This window comes from Stegodyphus dumicola, chromosome X1 (genome assembly GCF_044657685.1).
Source record: "Stegodyphus dumicola isolate Sdum_Otavi_A_Nest chromosome X1, ASM4465768v1".
In the NCBI taxonomy this organism is placed as follows: Eukaryota; Metazoa; Arthropoda; class Arachnida; order Araneae; family Eresidae; genus Stegodyphus; species Stegodyphus dumicola.
In genome coordinates this window covers 235,643,085-235,669,144 of record NC_140780.1, presented here as the reverse complement: position 1 = coordinate 235,669,144, position 26,060 = coordinate 235,643,085, and the positions used below count along the sequence as shown (strand labels likewise).

Here is a 26,060-nt window from a genome sequence, read left to right as displayed (position 1 = left end):
CAACTTGGAAAGTTTTTAATTCTTACAGAGAATAAAAAAGATCTGGCTCATCATTCCTTTAAGCATCATAAAACTTTAAAATGAGTGTAAAAGAAATTTATTTTTACTTTAGCACACTTCAGACTTTAAATTAATATTTGTTTTGCATGCACAATATTTACAATATTGATAAACGAAAATAAAGGCTTGCAGTCTCAATAAAATATCCCATAAATGGCGATAAATGACTTTTTGTAGCACCCAATCTTCTTGGGAAAGAAATAGGGGACAGGAAACGTCGCGCAGTTCGTGGATTAGATAAGAGGGGGACGGGGATCTTCGATCAAATTTGGCGCAGTTCGTACCCTACCTTCAAAATTTGTCTCTGTTAAAAAATTAAAAGAGACAGTCCTGTAAATCAACTGAAAAAAAAAGAGTATCTCAAAAAAACTGTAAAGAAAAGTGTAAATTTAATAGTCAGACCCTATGTAAGAGAATGTTAATCTAGTATCTATTTTAATTTACGATCTGTAAGAAGAGAAAAAGTGGCAGCAGATTAAAGAAAAGTTGACCTGGAACGATGTAGCTGGCTAAAGTAAAAACATATTAGAGTAAATACCGATTAAGTAAACATTTTTTTATCATTTCAAATAAAGAGGTTTTTACCTAAAAGAAAATGCAAGCGTTGAATGAAAAAGAAGTACAAAAGAGAGAGCCTAAGCTGAAATTAAATAAAACAATCAGAAAACGGAAAGATAGTCAACTTACTTATTTTGAACACTACAAGGAATGAAACTTGAAAATTGAATCCTATGAAGGCTTGCATGAACCGTTGTGAAAAAAGGTTACCATAATTAAAACACAATAACACGCCGAATAAATACTAATTCACAAGTTAAACAACAAAAATCAGCGTTATATTTACAAAATTTTCACAGGACTAGTTTCGATGGTTTTTACCGAACCACCATCCTCAGCTGCAAAACCGCAACCCACCCGCTTACAAGGACACGTCAACTTATAGCTTGAACTGCTATTCGCTTAAAATCAACGTTTTTGCTTCGGTAAACTTTTTTCACAACGGTTCAATCAAACCTTCATAGCATTCAATTTTCAAGTTTCATTCCTTGCAGCGTTCAGAATAAGTAAGTTGACTTATTTTTCCCGTTTTCTGACTGTTTTTATTTATTTTAATGTAATTTTGTTTCAACTTAGGCTGTCTCTTTTGTACTTTACCTTTTTCATTCAACGCTTGCATTTTCTATTAGGTAAAAACCCCTTCATTTGAAATGGTAAAAAATTGTTTACTTAATCGGTATTTACTCTAATATGTTTTTACTACCTCGTTCCAGGTCAACTTTTCTTTAATCTGTCGCCACTTTTTCTCTTCTTACAGATCGTAAATTAAAATAGTTACTACAGTCAAAAAAAGTCTTTAATCTGGACGTCCATAATCCGGACCTAAAAGCTACAAACATTGTGCGCATGCGTCAACACATATGCGTTGACGTATGCGCATAATAGCTTTACGCATGCGCATTTAGTGTATAACGGACGTATAAGCTAAAATTATCTAATTATCTATTTCAGTTAATGTTGCAGATTGCATTGTTCCTTAATCTTCTAATTGGATCCGGCTTATTATTTTGTGCAGACTGTTAGAGCAATTTTATAAAAGTAAGCTTGAACTTTGGATTATGTTAAAAAGAATTTCCGATTCTGGAGCTGCCGGAGGATCTACAAAGCGAAAGCATGTTTCGATGTCCATCAAACAAAAAGTGGAATTGCTGCAAAAAATGGATAAAGGCATATCCTTTATTTCTCTAACCATTCCGAAATCTCTTTATCAATTTCACGCTGCTCCATGGAGGTAGGAAGTAAGATGGAGTCGCCCTAAACAAGTTTCTTCGTACCCTGCTCTGAAGCACCGGCGATCCCTACGTGGTGACCAAAACATTGGGTCATTTACCATTGAGTTCTATGGGATTTGACGCGTTCGGGTGTAAATATTTTGTAATTACGTCGTAAATACACATATAAATGTATATATTTTCTTTTTCTACAACACTTCAGAGTCCTAAGTATGTGAAAACAACATATTTTTAAACAACATTTCATTCTGAACGGAATTAAATGCTATACTTTTCACAGGACAGTTTTCTCAGAATGGTTTAATTTGAATGAAATATTTTCACAAGTTTCGTTAATTACATTAGAAAAAAAAAATTAAGGTAATTCAGTTTTATTCGGTTAATGTACAAAAATTAAGATCAAAGTTTATTGTATTATTAATATTAAAATTATGCATTATTTCTTTTCTATTTATAGAGCTTCTTCCTAAAATACTTTCTTAAATATGACATGATTTTTTGGCTTCTGAGGCATCTTTTAAATCGAAAAATATAAGTCAATTTATAATTAATGCTCTATTCGGTTCATTTTAAATTAGAGAATTATTAGGAATTAGCGAAATACTTTAAATAAGTATTTCGCTAATTCCTAATAATTAAATAGGTATTAAATAGTACTTGACTTTCTCTGAACATTTCTGAAAGGGAATAAGTTTTTTTTTTTTTTTTTTTTTTTTTTTTAAGTATTATTTAAAACTTGTAACTGAGTTATTATAAAATGTAAGGGGAATAATTCTTTTAATTATACTTATCAGATATTTTTTAACCCTTCATTTTAACAATACATATTCCAAAACTCTTTATTAAGTTCTTAAGTGCGCATCTCATAGCATTTGCTTTACGATACCTTTTAACAGATTGCTTTCCAATACGAACAATTCTTGCTTAAATAGTTTTATAACGTATTTGTCAACAGGATTTCAATTTATGTTTACAATTCAATATTAAGGTTATTATATATTTAGATAACACTTATAATCATTATAAATTAGATACATTTAATAATTAGATTTCTTCACAGTACTTTCACAGTTGTTTATAAGTGAATAAATTTTTCATTTCAAATACATTTATAAATAATTTAATGAATATTTAAGTATTTTGTCAAAGGCAGATACATGCTTTTTGCAAGCACATGCATAAATACCCATACATATTTCCTATTTTTCATTTCCGGCATGTGCAAATCTTTAATTTCTGTGCATTCACTATATTTTTCGTGTAAAGTAATTTACACTAATTTAGCATACACCCGAAAGTTTTACATAAAAAATATATATGAATATAATTTGAATGAAAATTATAAGTATTAATTTTAATACCCACTCAAAGGTCAGTTTTTCTTCAAAATTCCTCCACGATGGCATCTCTCTCTTTAGGCAGATAGCCCTTGCATGCGTTACTCTATTTAATAAAAACTTAATCTGACCTATGTGCCTAATTACAAATATTTTAACATACATAATTTTATATTTATAAAACGTGTAAGCCCAAAGTAATTATTTTTCAGATATATAAAATTAAAACGATGGGTTTAAAATGAGCAGCAGTAAAGCCTCTCCTCTAAAAAATTTTAAAAGGTACATGTTACAATAATATATGGATGTGAAAAAAATTTGTTTTATTTAAAACATTTTGACGTTTGGAAAATAAAATAAAAGTAGCGAATACTCTATCAAGGGTATCGAAAGACGTATACAATTTTAAATGTACCGTAAGGTATTTTTCATTCTTTAAGCATAACATTTTTCTTAAAATCTATATTTTTGTAGTGCAACAGCTTATAATTTTATAAAACAAATTCATAATCAAAATCGCTGTTGTTAGTTATCGAAAAATAACCAAGATGTGATTTTTGCGTAAATGTCACTAAACTATACAAATTGCTATTATCAATCACACTATGAATGTTTCTTTCATGCGAAAGTGTCCCTTTTTCGATTTCTATGGAACTGTCGTGTGTCGAAATACTATCAGAATCTTGTCAAGCGAGCTTCTGAATGTAAACAAAGAACACCCCATCTGATGACCCAAGCTTCAAAGCAGTGCTTCACTTTTAGCGCAGGTTGGCCCCTCCTCCCTTTCCTACCTCCATGCGCTGCTCTACGGCGAGGGGGGGGGAGCGTCGCGGCTCGCAGTGAATTGGAAGTTGATCTGCCAGCAGTATCGTTATCCTCAGGGCAGATGTTTTTATTTTATTCGGCTTATAATTCCTTACTAAATGTAGTATTTCATCTCGATGTACTGATAGGATTTAATACAAATTCCTCGTCATTATAAATATCACGAATACACATCAAATAGTTTTCTAGTTGCAATTTTCTAATTTCGACTATGCGTAATGTATGCTTTACGCATACGCGCGTTGAAAGAAATGTTTAATAAAATAAACAAATAAATATTAAGCTTTTTTTTTTTGTAAATTTTGATACCCTTTAGATCATAATTGCTCTTTATTTCATAAATTACATTTTCATATTTTTAATTTTATAATTTCTGCATGCCATCTTACCAGATTTAAACTGATGATCTATAATCCGGAAAAACCGATAATCCGGAATCACCGAAGTACCGACGAGTCCGGATTAAAGGCTCTTGACCGGTCAAAAGTCGTTAATCCGGACACCCATAATCCGGATCTCAAAGCTACAAACTTTCTGCGCATGCGTCAACGCATAATGCGTTCAAGCATGCGCATAATACGTTTACGCATGCGCATTTAATGTATAACGGACGGTATAAGCTAAGCTAAAATTATCTAATTATCTATTTCAGTTAATGTTGCAGATTGCGTTGTTCCTTAATCTTCGAATTGGATCCGGCTTATTATTTTTTGCAGACTGTTAGAGCAATTTTTTAAAAGTAATCGTTAACTTTCGATTATGCCAAATAGAATTTCCGATGCTGGAGCTGCCAAAGGATCTGCAAAGCGAAAGTATTTTTCGATGTCCATCAAACAAAAAGTGGAATTGCCGCAAAAAATCCATAAAGGCATATGCTTTGTTTCTCTAACCATTCCGAAATCTGTTTATCAATTTCACGCTGCTCTGCGGGGGGGGGGGGAAAGTCGCGGCGCGCATTGAATTGGAAGTTGATCTGTCAGCACTATCCTTATCTTTAGGGCAGATGTTTTTATTTTATTTGGCTTATAACTCCTTACTAAATGTAGTATTTCATCTCCATGTACTCCGTCTTTGATATGATTTAAATGAAATTCCTCGTCATTATAATTCGCTTCCGATAGTGAAGAAAGTGACACATAGGTTATTTATTGAAAACGAAAAAATTTCGATTGACAAATTCGTCGGTATTCTCGACAGAGCAATTATAGGACTTGAACAGCGGAACTTTGTAGCTGAACAAGAACTTATGTCTGTTTATAGAATTAAAGAGAAAGTGTTATCACATAAAACGAAGCAAGTTAAACAACTTACAATGAAAGAAATGTTTAATAAAGTAAACAAATAAATATTAAGCTTTTTTTTTTTTTTTTTTGTAAATTTTGATATCTTTTAGATCATAATTGTTCTTTATTTCATAAATTACGGTTTCATATTTTTAATTTTATAATTTCTGCATGCCATCTTACCAGATTTAAACTGATGATCTATAATCCGGAATCGGCGAAGTCCCGACGAGTCCGGGTTAAAGACTTTTGACTGTAATAATATGGTTTAGTTGATCTTAGTCAGGAATCATAGTTCATTCATAGTTTGAGTAGCTGCTGCTTTTTTATTGTGAATTAACTGTTAATTAATGGTTTTAAATTGCATTAAAATGTGCTTTCTTGATCATTTTAATGTATCTTAGGGTGATAAATTCATTTGAAATGGCCAGTGATTTATTGCTCTAAAACTCTGTAGGGTGTGTTTAAAAAGATGTTCTTGGGTATTACTTTGTTATTCTTACTGTTTGCTTAAAACTGTTGTAAAGTACCTGACTTTGGAATTCTAAGTTAATGTTGGAAGTGAGGCATCTAAGAACTGATAAGCGAATAATCGCTAGAGTTCGATGACAAGAAACAACAAGAGAGAAGGGTCCCAGTTATATGATTCAGATCCTGGGTCCCCCAACAAGAACTTTTCTATACTCTTCTGCCAGCTAAGGTCCTGACCTTTTAAGGCTGTAGTAGCGATGATCACTTTTTGTAGCTGATTCACAGGGTGTAAGGTGAAATGTAGGTCCAGTTGCTCCAAAAATGTCAGGACTGAGCCCTTGCCATCAAAAGTTGCTGTTGGTTTCATAGATGCATGCAACGGCTCCAAAATTTTGGAAAGCATGCGTATATTGTAACAAATTTTAATGTTTGCAAACACACCGTATTAACTGACGCAGCTTATTAAGAGGGTTTTTTTTTTAAATTTATTTATTTAATTACGGCAAAGCATTCGAGGCCTATATGCCTAAGGCAGCGGTTCTCAACCTTTTAGCTAACACGTACCATCTAATCAAAAACTGAACAAACCCTTCTACTGGATTCGTGGATGTTGTAGGGACCTGAAAGGTCGGAGGGGTCAACGTAAACTTCCCGGATTCTAACGACATGGTCCGTTTAGAATTCTTTTCGGGCGCCAAATGTAGAGTACCTGACTTTGGAATTCTAAGTTAATGTTGGAAGTGAGGCATCTAAGAACTGATAAGCGAATAATCGCTAGAGTTCGATGACAAGAAACAACAAGAGAGAAGGGTAACTAACCCTTTTCCGATAAGATTTAACAAAACTCCGCCTGGGAGTGTACAAGTAAAGCCCGCACTTTGGACTTGAACTTAAAAGACTAAGAATTAAACTAAAACTAAGACTAACTAAATAATTATAGCCAAAGCTATCAAGGTTCAATTAGAGTTGGCCCCTTAACTTATTTTACTACGAAGCTTAGCAAGGGCCTGAGTACGGCCCAGCGTAAAAACAGAGAGAGCGGCTAAAAAGGCAGACGCGCGTAATTCAGAAACTCTGATTCTCTCCCACACAGTAAGTAACTTCGTGGTTTAAATACCGCTTCTCCTCATTAAATATTCAGCAAATTCCAAAACTACATTCTGGCCGGAAGTAGTAAGTTGAAGTTAAGAATTTGACAGGAAAGGAACTTTAACTTAAAATTTAACTGTTAATAAAATTAACAAATCCTTACATATCTTCCGACCAGACTTTAAATACTCGAAAAATAAGGTTTCAAAACGACCTTGTCTAAGACTTTAAAGTCTGAAAAACTTACGTTAACTACACTCTTCCAACTTTTAAATTAACTAAATGACTTTAAAGTTTCGTTTTTAGGGCCAACTTTATAACAATTCTAAAAGCTAGACTAAAGCTAGGAAAAATAAAATTTACAATGTGTCCTTTCTGGACATTATATCTTGACATACATGGACTCTTTATTCTGCTAGAATTATGTCAGGCCTTGATCCTTCCATATCTGGAAGGAAATGTCATTAGTAATGCATTTTACAAAACTTCTCTTTAAATCCTAACTTTACGCTTTTATTTCATCATTTGGCTCTCATGCAATTTCATTCATACTATAGTTTTATTTAACTCATGCTCTCCAGCAAAATGTGCTGAAATGTACTTAGGGTCTTCTATGTTGTGTTACCGCAAACAAAACTACCGCTACACAACACCTAACTTTGTTAAATTTGACACACTAGACCTGCCAAGACTCCCTACACGAAAATTCTTTCCTAATGTAGTAAGCGAAAGCTTATATTTTATTGGGTTGTTCGGAAAGTAATTTCGTTTTTCCCCGTCAGAGGACTTAATTACATTTTTTCGAAACCAACTTCACACTTAAGCCGCATAACCATTATATGTCTTGAGAGCTGATATTACAAGTCTTGTGTGTGAAAAAGTTCTATTAATTCTACGCAGTAGTTTTTGGTTGGTGCCCTTTTAAATATGGAGAGCAATAAGCAGCATTTTCGTCATATTTTACTTTTTTACTTCAGAAAAGGTAAAAATGCTGTCCAAGCGAGAAAAAAATTGACGGATGTGTATGGAGAAGGCTTGTTAACAGTACGCCAGTGCCAGAACTGGTTTGCAAAGTTTCGATCCGGCAATTTTGATGTCGAAGATGCACCACGGTCTGGAAGGCCAGTCGAAACTGACAAAGATGCGATAAAGGCATTAGTTGATGCAAATCGGCGAATAACCACACGAGAGATCAGTGAGAGGTTAAATTTGTCGAATTCGACTGTTTATGGCCACTTGAAAGGTCTGGGCTTAACCTCGAAGCTCGATGTGTGGGTGCCCCATGTTCTTACGGAGCGAAATTTGTGTCGTCGCGTTGACGTGTGTGATTCGCTCCTCAAACGTCAGGAAAATGATCCATTTTTGAAGCGGATTATTACTGGGGACAGGGTTCGTACGGTCCTTAAAAGTCCTTAATTTTTTCAAAAATGATTTTTGGTCCTTAAAAGTCCTTAATTTTGGTCAAAATGAATAAACGGTCCTTAATTTTGCTCATTTGACATTTCTTATCATTTCTAATGATTGCCATTCTAAGTGTGAATTACGATTTCTCATGAACATGAAATTAAAATTACACGGCCCTTAACCAATCTGTTGGCGGATTTGCGTGATTGGCTATTCACCCATTCTTTCGAAACAGGTGTTATCTATAAATTTAGGCAGATTGTGACGGAAGCGTGACGTCTTAAAGTGAAATTACAAGCATGAAGTCGGTTGTATGGATAATTGCTTTATTCTATTCATTTTTTTGTTTGCTGATAGGTAATTTTTTCTTTGATGGTCCTTAAAAGTCCTTAATTTTCATGTAAGGAAATGTGTACGAACCCTGTGGGGACGAAAAATGGGTCGTATACAACAATGTGAAACGCAAGAGGTCATGGAGCAGAAAAGATGAACCGGCTCAAAGCGTTTCAAAAGCCAACATTCACCCAAAAAAAGGTGATGCTGTCCGTTTGGTGGGATTTCAAAGGAATCTTTTTTTTTTTTTTTTTTTTTTTTTTTTTTAGCTTTTACCGGACAATACAACTATTAATTCGGAAGTCTATTGGACAAATTGAATGATGCACTTAAACAGAAGAGGCCAGAATTAACCAACAGGAAGAGTGTAGTGTTCCACCAGGATAATGCGAGACCTCATACAAGTTTGGTCACTCGCCAAAAGCTTTTACAGCTTGAATGGGACATACTGCAACACCCACCATATTATCCAGATCTGGCGCCTTCCGATTATTATTTGTTCCGGTCCCTGCAAAATTTTTTGGTTGGTAAAACCTTTACCTCAAATGAAGATGTCAAAAACCACCTGAATCAATTTTTTGCCAGCAAGGACCAAAACTTTTATGAGCGGGGAATTATGTTACTGCCAGGAAGATGGCAAAAGGTGTTGGACCAGAATGTCCAATATATAATTTAATAAAATATTTATTCATTATACGAAAATTGTCTTTCATGTTCCCCCCAAAAAACGAAATTACTTTCCGAACAACCCAATACTTTTAAACGTGTTAACTGGAGAGCCTAACATTAAACACATATATATAAACATTCCATTCTTCCACAATTCCCATACACAGAGATAAAAATTTATTTTCTATGTCATTTTAACGTTACGATATTTCAACACAAAGATTAAACATTTCTACATGAACATGAACATTTAAATATTTACACATCACTTTTGAATTCATTTTACATCAACAGTCATAGTTGCTTAATTACACTTTACCAATATTTACACGAAATCTTAACTTTACGTTAACAGATTTTAGTATTCCAATAGTCTTCCGACTAAACTTATTCACAATTTACTTCTCTCAACTTGCGAGTTCTTAAAAAATATTTAACTCTAGTAGCTTCTCGCCAAATTACTAACATAAAAATCTATGCTTACGAACATTTACAATCAAACTTTCGCTATCTGCGATTTGACTTTTCTAAACATATTTAGCAACTTATAACAAGATAATATAATTTGAACTTCAAAGAAAAATAAGTAAAGAAATTTTCACTTATCTTTTTCTGTATTCCTGCATCCTGGCATTACAGAACTGTTCAAATGTAGAAAATCTGATGACCTCCAATCTTCTTCTCGATGTTTGATGTTCCGCTCCGTTTAGTTCCACTCTTTTCCTTTTTTTTTCCCTTGTCTAGGAATCTGGGACTCTTGCGGGCGGGTTGTGGATTCTGGAATGCCAATTTCCTTATTTTGCTCCGGTGGGGATATCCGTCTTTCAGGGTCTTTGAATCTTCTCTTGGCCCTTCTAACTTGTTGGTTCGGTACGGTTGTGTCTACAGGTCTTTTCTGGCTTTTCGGTCTCCATGCTGGTCCTCCTTGGGCCTCCCTTGTAGTTGTTGATGCTGGAAACTGTGCTTTACGTCTAGTTTTAATACGTCGTTGAATTTTCTCCTTTCCTGGAACCTTGTCACCAGGCCTCCCTCTTGTGGTCGATGGCACTTGAGTTTTTGCAGCATCGTCGGTTCTGACTCGTTGATCTGTCGGTGCTAACTTCCTCCTTTTTTGTGCGCTTGTAGCATTACTGGAATGGGTTTCCCTGGTCGAAGTTTGCTTGCTCTGCTTTCTTTTTTGTGTTGGGGAACTTCAGCTGTGCTCTTGAGCTGGCGGGCTTCTCTCCTTACTTCCAGGATCCTGTAATAAATCCTGCAATATTTTAAAGTCAGTGCGGCTGTAATAAGTTTTAACTGATCGATATTTGCTACCAGTTGTTGGCCATTTTCAGCCTTTAAATAAAACGTGGTTTCTCTTATTCTTTCCACCATGTACGGCCCTTCAAACCTGGGCTCAAACTTCGCAACTCTGTTTTCTGGTGCCGACGATAACGAATATTTCAACTTAAGAACTTTTTGTCCCACTTTATATTCCAATTCCCTTCTATTTCTATCGTAATAAACTTTTTGTTTTTGTCTTGCTATATCAGAGCTTTTAATTGCTTCGTCAATAATTTTTTGAACGTCTTTTAACTTGAATTCTTCTTGTCTCTGTTGTACAAAGAACAGCTTATCCAACGGCGTTATGATTTTACTTCCTAAAAATAACTCCGGGGGTTTTCTGCGTAGTATCGTGCTTTGCGGTTCTCAAGGCAAAACCTAACTTATTGACACAGCTGTCCCAGCGGTCATGAAAATTTTTCACATATCCCCTGATAATTTTTACAATATTTTTATTTACGCGTTTCGCTATATTCGACTGCGGTCTATATGGTACCATTTTTAGATGGTGTATGCCAATCCCTGTGCACAAATTTTTAAATATACTACTAACAAACTGTTTTTCGTTATCTTATATTACTTTTAGTGGGGCCCCGTATTTTAATATATATTTATTTAAGAACGAATCTGCGACTATTTTAGCTGAAGCTCGTTTAAGAGGGACTATTTCTGCCCATTTTGAAAAATGGTCAACGATTGTTAAAAGATATCTGTTTTTATTTATTTTTGTCCTAGGGTAGGATCCTAGCAAATCTATTCCAACTATTTCGTTTGGAAAAGTGGTCTTTATATTTTTTAAATACTCGGCCGGGCTGTAATTAACATCGTTTATTAATTGGCACATATGACACGACTTAACATACGCTGTAACAACTTTCTGTAACTGCGGAAAATAAACCGCTTCGCGTACCCTCTTTAGTGTTTTTCGTATTCCGAAATGTGCGGCAGAAGGTAGATCGTGCAACTCCTCTAAGATACTTAAACGTAGACTCGCTGGGATTACTGGTCGGTATTCCTGATTTTCATTCGTTACCTTTGTATAAAATAACAATTTGTCGATTATTTCGTAATGCTGTGCCCTATTGCGAATAGCCGTTAAATCTATATGTTCAAATTTTTCAGGGTCTTCCAGGTATGCGTAAATATCTTTAAACTCCGGGTCCTTTTTTAATTCTTCGATTATTGTTTCACGGGACTCAATAACTCTTGAGGTGAGCATAGCCGTCACCACCGGAAAAACAAGGCCTCGTCACTGCGATCGTGACGTCACTAGTAGCGGGTAAAGGAATAAACGGGCTCGCAGCTTCTAGGCAGCGCGAATTTTCTTCAAAAATTAGAAATTTCATTTGTTATTCCCCAAAATAAAAAATAATGTAAGTAAATAAAATTCTTCAAAAAATTTAAGTTCAGGTGAATTTTCGCTGTATGCATGAATATTTCAAAGGGCATTTAAAAGACTGACACATAATGGTTTCCATACATTTTCCCACCATGTTAGCCAACAAATTCATTTTGTTTTTACTGTAAGAACGACAATATGTACATTATTTTTCCCTTGAATGACAAGAACATCTGCTTTCAACTTTGTTTATATTAGCGCCGTAACGAAGTTTGCTTGCTGTATGTTTAAAATCTATGGTTAAATCTAAATCAAAATATGCATATAGATGAAACAAATTCATGTCCTTAGACATAATCATAACAAGAAAAATCTGCAAGCAATAGATCATCTAATGTAAGTTTTACATTATGGTGGTGATGATATGGAAAACTCAGATATTTAATTAGCTATATTTTTTCTGACTAAAATTTAATCATTTTCTTACATGAAATATTATACAGAATAGCAAAAATATATTTTATTGATTTAATTACAACATTTTTCTTAAATATTAAAACATATTCAAAATGATGTAGTAATGAAAATTAGAAGCTGTATATATTTTAATAAATATAAGTTTTGATGTATATTAATTAGACTTAATATTTTATTGACACTGCTATATAGAATAACTAAAGTAACAAGGTTTTAGGCAGTAACGTGAAAAATAATGTTTGTGTACGGCATTTATTACTTTTGAAACCAATTAAACAAAAAACTTAATTCAGCAAAAGCTAATAAATGAAGTAGTGGTATATTATAATGCATGAGGATGCTTAAATTATTCTCTACCATATAAGTTTAAGCTACATGAGATAAACAATATTTGAAATAATAATAGAAGGTGATGTATCTTGTGTTGTTTATTTACATAACATACCATATAAAATTAATTATATTGAATTCAGAAAGAACTAATAATTAGAATCTAATAGTGTCAAAGCATTTATAAGTTATTTTCTAGCATATGAAATGTAAGTTAAATTAGGTTAGCAGTATATGAAATGTAATGGCAAGTGACATTTATGCACTTTCATTTGTCTACAGAATTTGACACAGCATATAAAATTAATTCTGTTGAAACCAATTGAGCAAAAACAAGAGAACCTAGAAAAAGCTAGTGATTGTGTAATGATATACTACAATATAAAAGCATTTATAAGTCAGTTTTCAAGTTATGCAACTAGGAGAAATTATGTTCAATTTCCTTGCGTTTATGATCTTTGAAAATTTTGGGTATTTAAAATGTCCCTTGCATTTTAATTATTATCAAACTGTTTCCACATTAAATTTATAAGTTTTAACACTGGTCATAAAAGATTTGTTAACAAATCTATTAAGAATTTTGTTGTTTTTAGCATTGATAAACATTTACAGGAATTATTAGGCTTTTCATAAAATAATTTAAAAGGGCGAGTAAAATTTTGTGCATTATTCATGTGTACAGAACATAGCATATAAAACTGATTCTACTGAAAGCAGTAAAAAAAATTGATTATTTTGAAACCAGCTGAACAGAAATTGAATGGAGAAAAAGCTAATAAATGTATTAATTATTAAAATAAGTTAAAAAAAACAATACACAAAATTTTAATAATACTTTATTTAATGCACTGCAGCTTCTCAGAGCAATGAATAATAAATGCACTTTATGTACATGTAATATAGAATGAATTCATAACTGATATTTGCAATAATATATACTCATTTAAAAAAAGCCATTAACAAAGAAAATGGTTTTTTATGGAAAATTTAATTAGCATTAAGACTCACAGTTTGCAGTTTTTGCTTTTTTGTTACAGGCATGTGATCATTTTTTTTAGTACAATAATTTTTTAAAAAAACAATTTCTAGATGTTCTTAAAATTATATTTAATAAAGTGTCATTGGAATGGCCATTATCACAAGTTTCATCGACTAAGAAAAAATCACATTCATCAATAATAGTAGACGATAATTCAATAACAATATTTCTTTGATTATTTTGCTTCAAAAACTTTTTTCATTTTCTTCGCTTAATAATTTTTGTATTACGACATAATTATAAGTTACTGCAGTAACAACATCTGTTGAGGGGAAGAGTAATTCATTTCTGTCTAAATTTCGTATAAAATTATAATTTGCACTTAATTTTAGATTTTTGTCAAGGGCAATTAATTTAAAGCAGGAATTACATCTGAGTGTTTTTGCAACCATATATGAGCAATAACCGGATATATAAGTTAAGACTGGTAACACATTTTGAATATTTTGAAAATCATTTTCAGAAATATTAATATTGAACTCTGAGCATAAGTCTAAAACATTTGAGTTATCATCTGTAACACAGTCTTCTCCAATACAGTCGATTAAAATGTTCCCACGTGCTACTGATCTCAGAGATAAAGGTTGAAATTTTTGCATTCTTAATTTTGATTCACTTTCAAAAATTTGTCTTACTGATATTAGGTACTGAGATCCAGCAAGCATGCGATATTTACTAAATCGCTCTTCTAAGGCATCTGTCTGTATCTTTCCTGCAAGAAAATATTTAAATCCTAACTCATGAAAACAATACTTAGATAATTCTAATAACCCATGTGTGGTGTGAGAAACAGCTAAATGCGTTTCTTTTGTAAAGGTCCCAGTTGTGGGAGCATTAGCTTTCCAAACATCTAACCATAACAGAAATCTTTTTAAAAACTTTTCATTCAAAGAATTATTAGGCAATATTGGCATTTGCAATGGATCATTTAGCCTCTGACCTTTCAAAGGTGTTTTAACATTGACAATATTCCACCAGTTATAAATTAGTTTTATGAAACTTGCAGTACTAGCATAATTTAAAATATTCTCCTTGCCAATGGTAGAAAGAGCAACAATAACATAATTGTTAAAAATACTGTTAACAAGTTTGACATTTTGTCTCTCCAAGTTTGATGGGTTGAGGGATTTTAAGGATAATCCATATGCAATGGGCAGTATATGTACAACTTCCTTAAATGATGATAATAAACTTTGTATCATGAATACATATGCTGTATTTGCAACACTATTACTGTTATATGCCATACCAACAACATTTCCTCCCTTATAGTCTATGTATGGTTTTATGTGTATTTCATCCAACATTAATGTAATTATAAAGTCTTCTGAATTCAAGCCATCTGCTTTTTGTTTTATGAAAGATAAGAAGTTTTCATCAGACTGCTCTTTAATGGGATTAGTATTAAATCCAGAAAATATTCTGTAAATTGTTCTTGGATGTGGCATAATGATATTGCATGAACTTCTAAAAAATTTATATGCATGGGGAGAAATGGAATATAAAATAACGAAGAAAACATACATATGTGATGAATAACGTATGCGTTTCTTTTTACAAATAAGATTGGACAGTTGTTCTGTAATGAATTCAACAGTTTGTTGTTTATCACTATCATCAGTCTTAACAGTTTTCAATAGAGTAATAGCTGTTTTTATAACATTGGAAAATAAATTTTCATTTTGTGGTTTAGAAATATTCAATACAAAGTCTAAAACTTCAAACAAGCTATTTATATTATTTATTACTTTAGGAAACACTTCGTTATCTATTATTTTTAATTCTGATTTACCGATAAAAACATGACACATCAAATTTTCTGCCACTACTACTGAAGCTTCAATAATCGGTACAGACTCAGTATCAATAATAAGAAAAACAACTTTACCGTCTTTGAAAATAACTGTCCAAGCATCAGGAACATTCTCAGACTTTATGCACGATAAAAATTCAGAAAACGAGTAAAAACATTTTTTTCTGTCGTAAATTTCTTTACTGGTTATGCTTGCAGCAAGAGCACTCTGTATATTGTTTCTATCAATTCGAACTCTTCTATCATCGGCACTTTCTCTTGATGTTGAAGATTTACCTGATAAATATTTTGGACAGCCAGGCAGCTGTGAAGGTACAGCATCCTTTCGAAGCCTTGGACGAATTAAATTAATTTTTATTGAAGTTCCTTTTTTCTCATCAAAATGTTCGACTGTTCTTTCAATATCTGATTCGACAAAATGTTTCTCACAAACCTAAAAAGAATGAAAAATTCAGTATTGAGTATCATTGTAGATTCATAAGAAAAATCTTACAAATAATTTAAATGTAAAATGAAAATACAGATTTCCATTCAGAAATAAATTTTGGAACCTGAAAAATACTAGCTAAAATTCTTCTACCTAGTACTTCAAGACATACTCTACACATTATGTACTGGAATGATGTGTATGTATACTGAAATTCAGCTGATATTCTAGAAAGTTTTTGCTTACCTAATATTAACTTAAATATTGTACTTTAAATAATATCTCACTAAATTTCATTACAGATTTAAATGCTTTAGAATTAATGACGAACTGTATTATTTGTTGATTTATGTATCAGGATAATTAATTTCAGATTTTATAGAATTCAAATTAAGTTTATAATAACAATATCATATATAGAAGTTTAATTAGTATAAAAAAAAGCAACAATAAGGCCTAATTTTTGATCAAGAAATAAATCATAAGTTTAAAAAATTGATTGTACGTACCTTAGAATGATTTGATGGGATGAAATTCTGCCGGTGAATTGCACGGAGCCATTTGCTGCGCAACGAATCCGATTTGGATATAGAAAACATCTGTACTTTTTCAGTGTTTGGATAGTTTCCTCTGCAGTTAGGAACACAAGTATAAACCATCCTTCAACAGATTATTAACAAATGAAATATTATTAAATGTTTTATGAAATATAGAAATTTCCCGCTAAAACTAAAAGCATGCTTGCACGTTGACGTTACTACCGAAAGGAGCGGTGACGGTTTGTTATGCCTACTAGTCCCCGGCTGACTGACGTCACTCGCAGCAGAAGGGAGGCCTTGTTTTTCCGGTGGTGACGGCATAGCACACTTGAATGTGTTTCCCTCTTCATCAATTTTTATTCGCGAAAGGGCATCGGCGACCAAGTTTTCCTTTCCCGGAGTGTGTTTTATAATTAAGTTGAACTCTTGTAATTTTAAAGTCCAACGTATCAAGCGAGGCGATAAATTTTTTCCTGAATACAAGCGACCCACTGCCGCATGATCTGAGTAGACCGTTATTGGTGAACTTCCGAAGTAGACATGAAACTTCTGAACTGCTAATAACACAGCGAGCGTTTCTCGCTCAGTAGCGGAATAGTTCCTTTGAGCAGCATTCAAGGTTTTCGAAAAAAAAGCTATAGTTTGCCTATTTTGGGAGAGCACCGCTCCCACTGCATAATCGGATGCATCCGCTGAAATTTCTAGACCTTGCTCGCCTTCTGGGAATTTAAGGACTGGGGCATTGATTAGGGCATTCTTTAGTTGTTCAAACGCGGTGTTCGCCTCGGCTGTCCAAGAAAATCTACTTTTCTTTTTTTTTAGCACTAGAAGAGGCTCAACTATTTTCGCAAAGTCTTTTATGAACATTCTATAATAGGAACATAAGCCCAAAAATGAAGACAATTTCTTAGCCGTATTTGGGGAAGGATAATTTTTATAATTTTTAATTGACTTAATTTTTGAATCATCAGTCTCTATTCCCTTATTAGAGATTTTGTACCCGAGGTATCGTAATTCCTTCGCCGCGAACTTGCATTTTCTTGCATTTATTTTGAAACCGACCTCGTTAAGTAAGGCAAAAACTTCTTTCAAATGTTCCTCTAATGTTTCGCTGGTAACTATGATATCGTCAAGATAAATAATTGTACTTTTACCTAAAACTGGCTTCAAGACTATGTCCATAGCTTTTTGGAACGTAGCTGGCGCTCCGCTCAAACCAAAGGGCATTCTTAAAAAGGCATAGACGCCTGACTTTGTTATGAACGCGGTCTTCTGGACATCCTCCGACTTAACGGCGATTTGAAAGTAACCCGACGTGAGGTCTAGGGTTGTCATGAATTTAGTCGAGCGAATGTTTCTAATTATTTCGTCAATTATTGGTAGGGGATATGTGGGATATTTTGTTATACTGTTCAACTTACGATAATCAACTGCAAACCTATACGCGTCCGGGTGTTCAGGCGGTAGTCCGTTCTTTTTTCTACAAAGGACCACCGGACTTGCGTACGAACTCGTGCTAGGCACGATTATTTTGTTTTGTAGTATTTTTTCAATATGCTTCTCTATAATTTTCTCTTTAGTTTTATCATATCTGTATGTCTTCGACCGGACTGGAAGGGCATTCCTAGTGTCTATGGAATGATTAACTACCTGACAAAAACCAGGTTTGTCGTTAAACAAAGAATTAAATTTCCTTACCAATCCTTCAATCTTCTTTTTCTCTTCCAGGTTCAAATGTCGTAGATGCAATTCCGGCATGGAAACTTCATCTTCTTCTACCGGGTCCATGTGCACCTGAAACGTAGAATTCTGAAAATTAAGATTTGCGCTGGATGCGCGTAAAAAATCGACCCCCAATATCACTGACGTGAGTAAATTTTTCACGACTAAAAAATTAATTTTTAGGATCTCGTTTATAATCTGAACATGCAGGTGGTTTTTCCCAAAATATACGCACTGTTTGCCTTGGGCGGCAATTACTTTCTGTCCCGTGGCTTTAAACAGTCTGTAACGACGAAAATGTTTTTTGAAAAAATTCTCCGATAGGAATGAACATTGTGCCCGTGTGTCCAGGAGTGCAGTGGTTGGTACATTATTTACCCAAATCTGTACCTCCGGCATAGCAAGATTTTGTACTACTACTGTATTTAAACAAATTTCTGAGGGGTCTTCTTTCCCACTCGGTGACCGTTTCCCCTTCTCGATCACCGGTTTGCGTTTAAATTCTGGTTACTTGCCGCCTCTTTTCGCTGATTTTTATATCCACCGCCCTTAGAATTTTCTGTGCTCATATTCTTGAACTTTTCACCTTTTCCCGTCTGCCGATACGCCTTGTACTGAACTTGTGGTTTCTGTTGGGGAGTAAATCTTGAATACTGGCCAAACTGACTTGCAAGCGCTTTCTCCGAGTTTCTTTTACTTTGGAATTTTACTGCCAGCTGAAATAGAACTTCTAATGTTTGCGGATTACGCACTTCGAGGAAATCCTGCGCTGACGGTAGAAGACGCGGTAGAATTATTTCAATAATTTCTTTATCGGGCTTTTTCCTGTACAATAGATAAAAAATATGAACTTTTCTTAAAATGAACTCCGTCAAATCCTCGAAACCGCCGTGGTATTTACTATACAATTCTGATTCAAGCTTCGCACGATCTTTAACGACTGGAAATGCTTTTATTAATGCCGACTTGAAATTTTCCCAGTTATATGATTCAGATCCTGGGTCCCCCAACAAGAACTTTTCTATACTCTTCTGCCAGCTAAGGTCCTGACCTTTTAAGGCTGTAGTAGCGATGATCACTTTTTGTAGCTGATTCACAGGGTGTAAGGTGAAATGTAGGTCCAGTTGCTCCAAAAATGTCAGGACTGAGCCCTTGCCATCAAAAGTTGCTGTTGGTTTCATAGATGCATGCAACGGCTCCAAAATTTTGGAAAGCATGCGTATATTGTAACAAATTTTAATGTTTGCAAACACACCGTATTAACTGACGCAGCTTATTAAGAGGGTTTTTTTTTTTTTAATTTATTTATTTAATTACGGCAAAGCATTCGAGGCCTATATGCCTAAGGCAGCGGTTCTCAACCTTTTAGCTAACACGTACCATCTAATCAAAAACTGAACAAACCCTTCTACTGGATTCGTGGATGTTGTAGGGACCTGAAAGGTCGGAGGGGTCAACGTAAACTTCCCGGATTCTAACGACATGGTCCGTTTAGAATTCTTTTCGGGCGCCAAATGTAGAGTACCTGACTTTGGAATTCTAAGTTAATGTTGGAAGTGAGGCATCTAAGAACTGATAAGCGAATAATCGCTAGAGTTCGATGACAAGAAACAACAAGAGAGAAGGGTAACTAACCCTTTATTATTCCGATAAGATTTAACAAAACTCCGCCTGGGAGTGTACAAGTAAAGCCCGCACTTTGGACTTGAACTTAAAAGACTAAGAATTAAACTAAAACTAAGACTAACTAAATAATTATAGCCAAAGCTATCAAGGTTCAATTAGAGTTGGCCCCTTAACTTATTTTACTACGAAGCTAAGCAAGGGCCTGAGTACGGCCGAGCGTAAAAACAACTTTGAGAGAGAGAGCGGCCAAAAAGGCAGACGCGCATAATTCAGAAACTCTGATTCTCTCCCACACAGTAAGTAACTTCGTGGTTTAAATACCGCTTCTCCTCATTAAATATACAGCAAATTCCAAAACTACGTTCTGGCCGGAAGTAGTAAGTTGAAGTTAAGAATTTGACAGGAAAGGAACTTTAACTTAAAATTTAACTGTTAATAAAATTAACATAATCCTTACACTGTAAATCATAAAATTATTATTTTTCACATGTGAAGCTTTATTTTCAAGTTCAGATATGCAACTCACGTAATACAATTAAGCATATATGCAACTAACGGTTTGATAGATTTAAGTAATAACTTTAAATTGCACTGATGAATTATTTGCTAAACAAACCCTTAATATATTAGTTTATTTGAAACTTGCGAGATACATAGCATATTATAAATAAAATTTAGTACATTTTTATACTATTTACTTTTAGAGAATAATTACTGATTTGAAGAAAAATGAAATGATAGTAGTAGTTTGTATGCAAATAATCTGAAATATCCTTTTTTGCATGGATTTTAGAAAAATATAAGGCAACATTAAGAATGGCAACTTTAAATATTAAATTTTGAGAGAAAAAGTAAGAAATTCCTTTTTGAGTTAGTATTGCTGATTTTAATGTATTAACTGCTGCTGTTAAACCTTCCAGGGTGTGTAATTCATTAGTTAAGGTCTAGAAACTAAAAGACAGAAAATTATTGAATTTACATGAAATTTTATAATGTTAAACTTTTAAAATAAGATTTTTCTTCTGTCTATATAAAAACAATTATGTATTTTATAATGTAATATGTTACAAGAAGACATCTTTTTCTTACAAAAATGTATTTATTATAAAAATTATACTGAAACTATATAAAATTATGAAAAGAGGTAACCTTTTTTCCCATAAATTTTGGAAGTGTTACTTGATACCATATAAATCGTGAAATAAAACGAACAATCTTAAGTAAATACTTAACCTTTACAGAGCTCTTACAATATCCTTTTTTTTTTATTTAATTACTGTTTAATAAGCAGGAAAGTAGATATTTTGATAGAAATTCAGCTATATTCCAATAATAACTGTCTTCATGCACAATATGTTTGTTAGTAGATATATAGGAACAAGTTGTTTTGCAGTTCGCATTGCTTCCCTGTAAAGAAATATTTATAATTTAAAATAGTGTTTAGAGTAAACATTTCTAGTTAACAATGCCCATTAGTATTTATTTTATTTTTGAATATTACCTACAAAGTAGGAATGTTTAACCTTTATTTTTGGCCAATGAATTTAGAAAAATCTTATTTGCTTATTTTTTTAATATATTAAAATCTGAGAAATATTAATCCTACTCTTTATTAACAACAAAAATATTGATTCTTTCGATAAAATCCAACCCAAGTATCTATATCAAATAGTGAAAGCAGTATTACGTATGGCAGTAGCTTGAAGCGTATTTTGTTTCGTTGCCTTCTTGCAGTTTCAACTCAGACGACTACTCGTGACATCATAATCCAGTGTCCTTGCTTTCTTCTGTTAGGGGGTGTTGCCCAAATCCAGGCTGGAGGAATGCTGCTTGATTTTGAGTCAAAGTCAAATATCAGAGTTCACAAAGTTCTAGTAAATAATATTTACAGTTCATTGAAAAGTCTAAATAGGGAAATTCTGGTTGTTGCATAGAAAATAAGCAGTTACAGGGTACAGATGTCTGTCTTCGCCAAGAATTCCATGATGAAACAGATATCATAAAATGTAATACGATGTTTAGCTTAAGCAAGGCCAACTTAACTCATGGCTTGCCAGACTTAACAGAATTATGGTTCTCAGTTTTCAGTGGGTTTTGGGAAATCACTAGATGGCGCTAGCAATGCTATAGTTTGCAAGGAGGTTAGAATATATTCTAAGTATTCTCTCTGATAGTTTGCCTGTACAATTAAATGTTTGTAATGTCGCTCAATAATAACAAAAGTACCATTGTTTGCTACTAATAATACAAGATGGTATATTGTGGCATGCCATACTGCAAATTTTTCTTCTTTTTAACAAAATTTTTACGGTTTTTAAATAATTATTCACAACATATAATTGATGGAAATGCTATACATAATACAAAATTTCTTAATCGAAAAACAGCATCACGTAAAATTTTAAAGCAAAATTCTTCTGAAATGTTTTTCCCTCAACTTTTCTATATGAACAAGCTTAATAGTATGTGTAGGTATGTGTGTTCAGCTCAATACTTCTCATCTTACAGTTGTAATGTGCTATCAAAAATCTGTCAGCTCCAGATTTGTTCGATCCTTATACTAGCCAATTTATATTTAGACCTCTTTCTTTCTTTTTCTTTCTTTCTTTCTTTCTTTTTTTTTTTTTTAATTCATTGTGTTTCATGCAAATTACCATTCCCTATTTTTAGTGATTTGACCCTCACAGTCCTCATGGAGTAAATGAATCTGTCAGTAATACCTTCTAAATCACTGTATACTCAGCTCATGGGAATTGAAACTAAATATAGTCAAAGAACAAAAACATTTGTGTAAATTTTTATTCTGATTTGCACTGTGAACTTCTCTGATGTGTATTTAGTTTGTGTTCAGATGCTGCACGTTAAGTGTGCATTCAGTGCGTTGAAACCTCAGATAGTGTGTATGCCTGTAGTTTATAAGCATTGATTATATTACATATTTATTATATTTCTTAAATTAGGTACATTTTCCATCTTCATATCATTAAAGTGTGCATTTCTATCATATTGGAGATAAACTCTATTTTTGATATAAATGATATTTTAACCTACTGATGATTATAACCTACTACTTGATTTCTCTCCAATTGTTAACACTTTGAGAAGGAATTTAATGCAATTAAAGTTTAAGAATGCATCCATGCATATATTTTATAAGGAATGTTAATTGCATTACTTTTTTTAATGAAATTTATTACTTTTTAGCTCTTCTGTATGTTATTTTTGATCCAGGAACATTTGAATACTGTCTGTACCAGCTTCAAAGTTTCATAGCGTATAGCTCATTTTAATTAGTGTCATGTATTGGTATGTTGTATATGAATTTGTGTTTAGCTTTGTTGATATACCTGTAGTTTAGCTAGTTGAATGTTTTGTGGTTGTACTTAATGTAATACATATTCAGGAAATATCCATATCTGTATGTAATTAATAGAGGTAATACATCTTTGTTTTATGGAATATGGTTTTATGTTTTATTATATGCTGTAGATTATCTTCAAATATTTGATATTAAGCCTTAACAGTCTCAAAATTTCATGTATGATTGTAATTAATGTCATGTATGTGGAATGTACATATAAATTTGAACTCACTGCTCCATGTTTTGGAGGTTGCCTTTAACCTGTAAAAATTTTAAAACACATGTCTGTATACATAATGAACAATACTTAATTACTGTCACCAAATCGAATTAATTGCATAAGCTTTATTATATCCTGTCGGTAGTATTGAAATACTTGGTATTCAGCACTAACAGTCTCAAAATTTGATGCATGATTTATTGTGCTCTATGCCATGTACGTGTGATGTGCATAAAGGTTTGAACTAATTGCTCTGTGTTTTGGGGTTGTACTTAACCTGTCAAAGATTTAAAACACATGTCTGCACATAATGAGCAATACTTACATTACTTTCTTTAAATGAAATTAATTAATTGTATTAATGTACTTATTTAAATGAAAATCAGTGTATTAATGTACTTATTTTAGTTAAATGAAATTATTGTAGTAACATTGATGCTAAACTGCTTGTGTATCTAACACTGTTATTTTCAAAACTTTAAATAGATTAGAATGTCTGCAACTCATTCTAATTTATTTGAAATGTTAATGGTATATATGGCTTTATGTCAAGTAGCTGCATGTAATTAATGAATCAAGGTTTTTGATGGCACTCATGTGTATGTATCTTTAATACTGAGAATATTACTTGATGAAATTCTGTAATTCTTGATACTGAACTATGTCAGTATGTCACACTACCAGCTATAGAATTAACACATTCATTCTGATTAATCTTGTATGTGGGTAAAAATGTCTACCTGCTGTATATTTAAGGGGTACACTTAAATAAGCTTGCTTTTTTGTCTAACTGTATATGCATATCCATCTCAAATTGTGTATATACCTCATTCTACTTATATTGTGGGCATGTGTGATGGTTATATTATTTATATTTAGCCAAGATTTTAAATTTTACACTTAATATACAGAACTAAATTTCTTCTGAAGTGTATATTGTGAAATCTATTATGTTGCTTTGTTGTGTTTTTGAAATATATTTTATGATATCTGTTTCTGTTACTTTTCTCTGTAACAAACTGAGAAAAGCATAATGTTTGATTTAATGAATAGCTTTATCAACAGTTTCATTACTTTCATTGGAATAATTCAAGATTCTGTAACATTGAAAATGTAAATTGCTGCAATATAATTAATTTAGTTTCTAATTTTTCTAAATTTTAACACCAATCAAATGTAAAATACAATTGTGATTAAAAGAGAAACTCACATGTGTAGTATTAAAATTAGGCAAAAAAGCAACTTTAGTTTTGATTTTTATTCAAATTCTGTGAAAAAATAAAGTTGCTTTTTTGACTAAAAATTTAGCCTTATTTTGAATATCTGTAGTTTTGCATTTACTGCTCAGAGCTCTAACTCTGCATTATTTAAACTTTTATTGTTTAAGATTTCATAAAGCAGTTATTAGATAATAATTAAAAAAGGGGAAAAAGTCTTCGGTACCTAAAATTAAATCCCTTTTAGTAATAGTTTTTCTCTTGTGTATTAAAAGCAGATATACAAATTTTAGATCATAATTTATTAATATGTTTATTACAAATTTAATAGGAGCTAATTTTTTTTTTCACAGGGTAGCTGATTTTGCGCTGAAATAGTGCAGTACAAAGTCCGAGATACGGACATCTAATATGCGGAATGATCTAAAATCTGGACCTTCAAGCCAGCAACAAATTTTTTTAATGCTTCACGTATGCGCATTTGATTTCCCCCCCCCCCGTAAGAAAGCATGTGGAGCCCCGTTTCTTAATTTCACTTCGGTACTGAATAAAATACATCCTTATTGAAAAAACAATCATTTTAGCATAAATTTGTGTGATCAATAATTTGGCTCCGTAGCTGCGTATCTGCTTTTCCAATTAATGGATTTTGTAAAGAAATGGGGAGAAGCGGTAATAAGTGAAGATGATGTAATAGAAGTTTTTCATTGCGATGGCAATGTTCCAATCATCAATCAATTAACGGACGGCGAAATCCTTAGTATGCTTCTAGATCCAGAAAATACCGTTACCGATAGTGAAGAAAGTGACGAGAGGTTATTGAAAACGAAAAAATTTCGATTGGCAAATTAGTCGGAATTCTCCACGCAGCAACTACAAGACTTGAACAGTGGAAAATTGTAATTGAACAAGAAATTATGTCTATCTAGAGAATTGAAGAGAAAGTATAAGCACAAAAAATGAAGCAACTTAAACAATTTACATTCAAAGACATTTTTAATAAACAGATAAATATTAAGTTTTTTTTTTTTTTTTTTTTTTTTAAATTTTGATAGCCTTTAGATCATGATCCTTCATTATTTCATAAATCATTATTTCAATATTTTTAATTTTATAATTTCTGCATGCTATCTTACAAGATTTAAACTGATGATCTAATATACGGAAAAATTCGGAATCGCCGAAGTCCCGACCAGTCCGAATATCGGACTTTGTACTGTATATTCTGAATCTATCTGCTGGCTTCGGACTATAATTGAAAAATAAAACGTGCTGTCAGTTAACTTTAAATTAGAATAAATAGCTGTAATGAGTACAATTCAGTATATTGCATATCTAGATACAAGCAGGAATTAAAATCAGGATCAAG

At 32.7% G+C, this 26,060-nt stretch overlaps 2 protein-coding genes across 2 annotated transcripts in view; one reads left to right on the top strand and one right to left on the bottom strand.

Moving 5' to 3' along the window:
* Positions 1-26,060, top strand: part of LOC118192491 (putative nuclear transport factor 2) — a 108,285-nt gene that overhangs the window by 46,797 nt on the left and 35,428 nt on the right. The gene's annotated exons all lie outside the window — the stretch shown is intronic.
* LOC118191902 (uncharacterized) lies at positions 13,045-17,577 on the bottom strand. Its single transcript, XM_035362757.2, has 2 exons — positions 16,516-17,577; positions 13,045-16,012 (listed from the first exon to the last, which is right to left on the bottom strand). The coding sequence occupies exons 1-2, from the start codon at positions 16,663-16,665 to the stop codon at positions 13,952-13,954; spliced, it is 2,211 nt and encodes a 736-aa protein (XP_035218648.2). The 5' UTR covers positions 16,666-17,577; the 3' UTR covers positions 13,045-13,951.